Source organism: Mus pahari, chromosome 3 (assembly GCF_900095145.1).
Source record: "Mus pahari chromosome 3, PAHARI_EIJ_v1.1, whole genome shotgun sequence".
Taxonomy (NCBI): Eukaryota; Metazoa; Chordata; class Mammalia; order Rodentia; family Muridae; genus Mus; species Mus pahari.
In genome coordinates this window covers 128,104,228-128,107,864 of record NC_034592.1, presented here as the reverse complement: position 1 = coordinate 128,107,864, position 3,637 = coordinate 128,104,228, and the positions used below count along the sequence as shown (strand labels likewise).

The 3,637-nt window shown below is 46.6% G+C and overlaps 1 protein-coding gene across 1 annotated transcript in view; it reads right to left on the bottom strand.

The window, feature by feature from the left end:
* Slc24a3 (solute carrier family 24 member 3) overlaps nt 1-3,637 on the bottom strand; it is a 469,023-nt gene that overhangs the window by 32,000 nt on the left and 433,386 nt on the right. Inside the window, exon 12 of the mRNA XM_029535751.1 lies at nt 1,983-2,253. Within this exon, the coding sequence (XP_029391611.1) occupies nt 1,983-2,253 (271 nt within the window). The remainder of the gene's footprint in view (nt 1-1,982; nt 2,254-3,637) is intronic.

Genomic DNA, 3,637 nt, shown 5'->3' with positions numbered 1-3,637 from the left:
ATAGGGAACTTCCAGGATAGCATTTGAAATGTAAATAAAGAAAAAAAAAGAATCGTGATTCCTTTCTGTGGCCGTCATATACTTATGAAGTCGGTGACAGGGAGGCACAGCACGATGGCAGTGTCAGGGTCCTTTCAAAGGAGTTGCCTTGGAGTTCTTTGGAGGGGAAAAGTAATTGTGCAATATTTCAGACCTACAGGTAACCATTCACATTTGTCCTCATTGCATAGAAAGCAAAAACACACATTTACAATAGAAAAAAAATACATCTAGCAAAATACAATTTTATTTTGGTGGATTTCCTTCCTGTGTGTGTATGTGTGTTTATGAAAATGTGTTTACCTACAAACAAATCTCTGTTTGCAAGTAGTAATGGTTTCTTCACTCAAGAATATGTGTACTTATATGTAGGTATATAGATATGTACACTATGCTTATATATATATGTGTGTGTGTGTATGTATACATATTATATATAATGCATAAGTATTTAATATATACATAAACCCTATATGCATCTAAAACAGTTATATTAAAGCAAGTGTCGTGTATATACACATGATGGTCCACTATGAAACAGGCATTGAGGATATACATCCCGAATTGCTGTACAGAAAGATGGTTCAGGTGGGGCAGAGCAAGATTAAGTGAGAATGGAGCTCAATTTCAGAGTGGAGGTTGATTTCAAACCTATGAACTGTTTCTGTAATTTCCCATTTAATATTTTCAGACTGTGGATGGTGGCTGCGGTTGACCGCAATTAACCTTGAGTGAGCAGAAACCACAGAATGTGAAACCACCGATGGGGGGGGGGGGAGGCACATTTTTTTTTTTTTTTCCTGTGGAGGTAATCTACTAACAAGTAGCAATTTAACTTTGGCAGGTATACAGGAATCTGGGTGGGTATTTCTCTAGTGAGATTTGATAAGTCCCCATCGTGGCTCCTGTTTTAGGGAAGGGATTGGGGATCGGGAACAGTTCTGGTCTGAATTGTACTTGTTGCCTGCCCCTCCCCCTAGATACAGAGAACAAGAAGCTCTGCAAGGCCTTGCATCCGAAACCAGCACAGCCTGGGAACTCCAATGGCATCTTCCACTAAATGAGCTTTCAGGTTGATCATCCTGCACTCGCTCGGGCAGCTCTCACGCAAGCTCTGTCAGCCCAGGGGAACTGTACACACTAGGCAAGACTCAAACAACCATGACTGTGAATTGGACCAGTGCAGTCTTCATCGAAACCAGCCAAACCGTTCTGAAGGTCTAGCAAGGACACAGAACCCTTTGGGCTTGGCCCTCTTGTTCTGCTGATGGCTGGGGTGTGTGTGTGTGTGTGTGAGATACATGGTTATGGGAACATTCAACGTACAGGCCAAGGTCCTGAAAGCTTTTATGTGTCTTGCCTCTCCCCTTCCAGCACATCTGAGAGCATCCTTAGCCAGGCCCAGGAGGTAAGGCCCCCAAGGACCAGTTTCTGCATGGCGCTGTGTCTCCTGTGGATGCTGCTGTGTAAGGAGCAGGATGTTAAAGATGCAGGCACTGAACAGAGGGAAAGAGTGGGGGAGTGTGAGCACAGGAAGCTGGGAGGTGTCCCCGAGAGCCATCTTGCACTGGGTGTTTCCAGCCTAGAAGAAACCCCAGTGAGGTGGCTCAGCCTGCAGGCACCACACTGCCTGTTAACATGAGTCATGTGCATGTCTACCTTAGAACATAAGGTCCTGGAGTGTGACTAAGAGGTTAAGGGAGGAGACCTTCATCCTCCAAATGCTCTTGGTAAAAGTGCTCACATTTCAATTCCTGGCCATGTGCCCGCATCTTTAAACCTTTCCCAGCAGAGCCCTGCCCAGGGCAAACACTTCATACAATTACGTTTCTGCTTATAGAGAAGCCCTTTTGTAATTGAATGGTAAAGCTAGCCAAGTGAAGAACATCTATCTGTGATCCCCAGAAATCTCCCTTCCAAAGCCCAAGTCAAGGACATCTTACAGGGGGGGTCGAACGGCGTGTAGGGGCCTTCATCGTCATCTTCATCCTCCTCCTCCTCTTCGTCATTCTCATTGTTCTCATTGTCTTCATTCTCGTTCTCTGTCTCATTGTCAGCCTCGGCAACGATGTCGTCCCTCCGGGTTCCGTTCACGCCCCTGTCTGGGGCACTGCTGGGCCCTGTTCCGTTCTCCACTGTGTGCTTAATTGGGATTTTGATGGCCACTTCAGATTCCCCATTGGTATAAGCCCTGCTGTTTATCAGTCTTTGTCTCTAAAAATAGAAAGCGACCTGTCAGTATAGTCAGAGGGATGGAAATTACCCACACCCAAACACAACCAGGTATGACTTCCCCAGCCCTGACCAAGAGGCGCATCCAGAAGACTCCAAAGGGCTAGGGGCTTTCTCAAGGCAGCAGCTCATTTGTAGGGTTGGTCTGGTGCTGCTATGTATTCGGATGCTAAGTACTAGTCCCCAAGATCTGGTTGTACCCTCCTCCTCTCAGGGAGATCCTCACCTACACCAGCGTTTGTTGTGGAAACCACCCCCCTCCCTGATGGGTTAATAAAGATGCCTACAGCCTGGGCTGAGTGGAAGATGGGGAGGAGTGAAGGTTTGAGGGCTTGGGGGTCTCAGGCAGAGACCACTAGGAGAATGAAGAGGAAGGAGGAGGAAGTGACCATGAGGTAGCTTGGATTTTGAATACATGGCCCCGAGGGTTGGGCTGACAGTGAGAACAGCCCAGGTGGAACATCGGGGAATCAACACAGGGAAGTAGACAAACAGCATAGAGGGCTGATATCTGCTCTGCATAGGAATAGGTTTCTATTCCTTTTATCTGGGAACAATATGGTCTGAAGTGGGGGTAGAAACCCTTAAATAGATATTTAAAGACAACAAGGGGGTGTAGCAACCGCCATGATGATCCTAACAACACAGCTTTAGATGATTTCCCTTTGGGAAGGAAAATTAACCTTCTATGACCCACTGGAACTTTTCAAATTCTCTTTGGGAAAATTTCTACCCCTGGGGTGTGCAGTGTTTTGACATCTGTGTACTGTGACATTCTTTTTTTTCTCCAGACTGTGGAAACCCTTGTTCTATATTCAAGAGAGCTACAGCCCTCGCTTGGACTACTGTGTTAATGAGGCTGCCACTCCAGGGAAAGGCAAGAGCTCGGGCTTGTTTTAAACTATGGCAACTTTTATTTAGCGACTTTGATACAAGTTTATGAGGAGATTTATTCAAGTGGAAGAAAACAGGTCAGGGATGGGGACACAGCTTAGCAGAAATGAGATGCTGGGGACTCCACAAACCGAGAAGGTAGCACAGGCTTGCAGTCCCAGCACTCAGAAGTTCAAGATACTCAATGGCTATGTAGAAAGTTTGAGGCCAGCCTGGGCTATGTGAGACCCTGTCTCAAAAAAGGTCAGTAAAGGGGACTAAGCTGTGTCTCTTAATATGCAGGGAGAAGGGGGAGGGGTGGCACAGACGTTTCAGTGGGCAAAGATGCAGGGTAAGGGCTGAGGGATAGACTTATGTTAAACTCTCACCCAGGTGCTGCATCTTTTAAATCAGAAAGTCTCCCTTCCCCTTCCTCTTCCCCTTCCCCTTCCCCTTCCCCTTCCTTCCCCTTCCTTCCCCTTCCCCTTCCCCT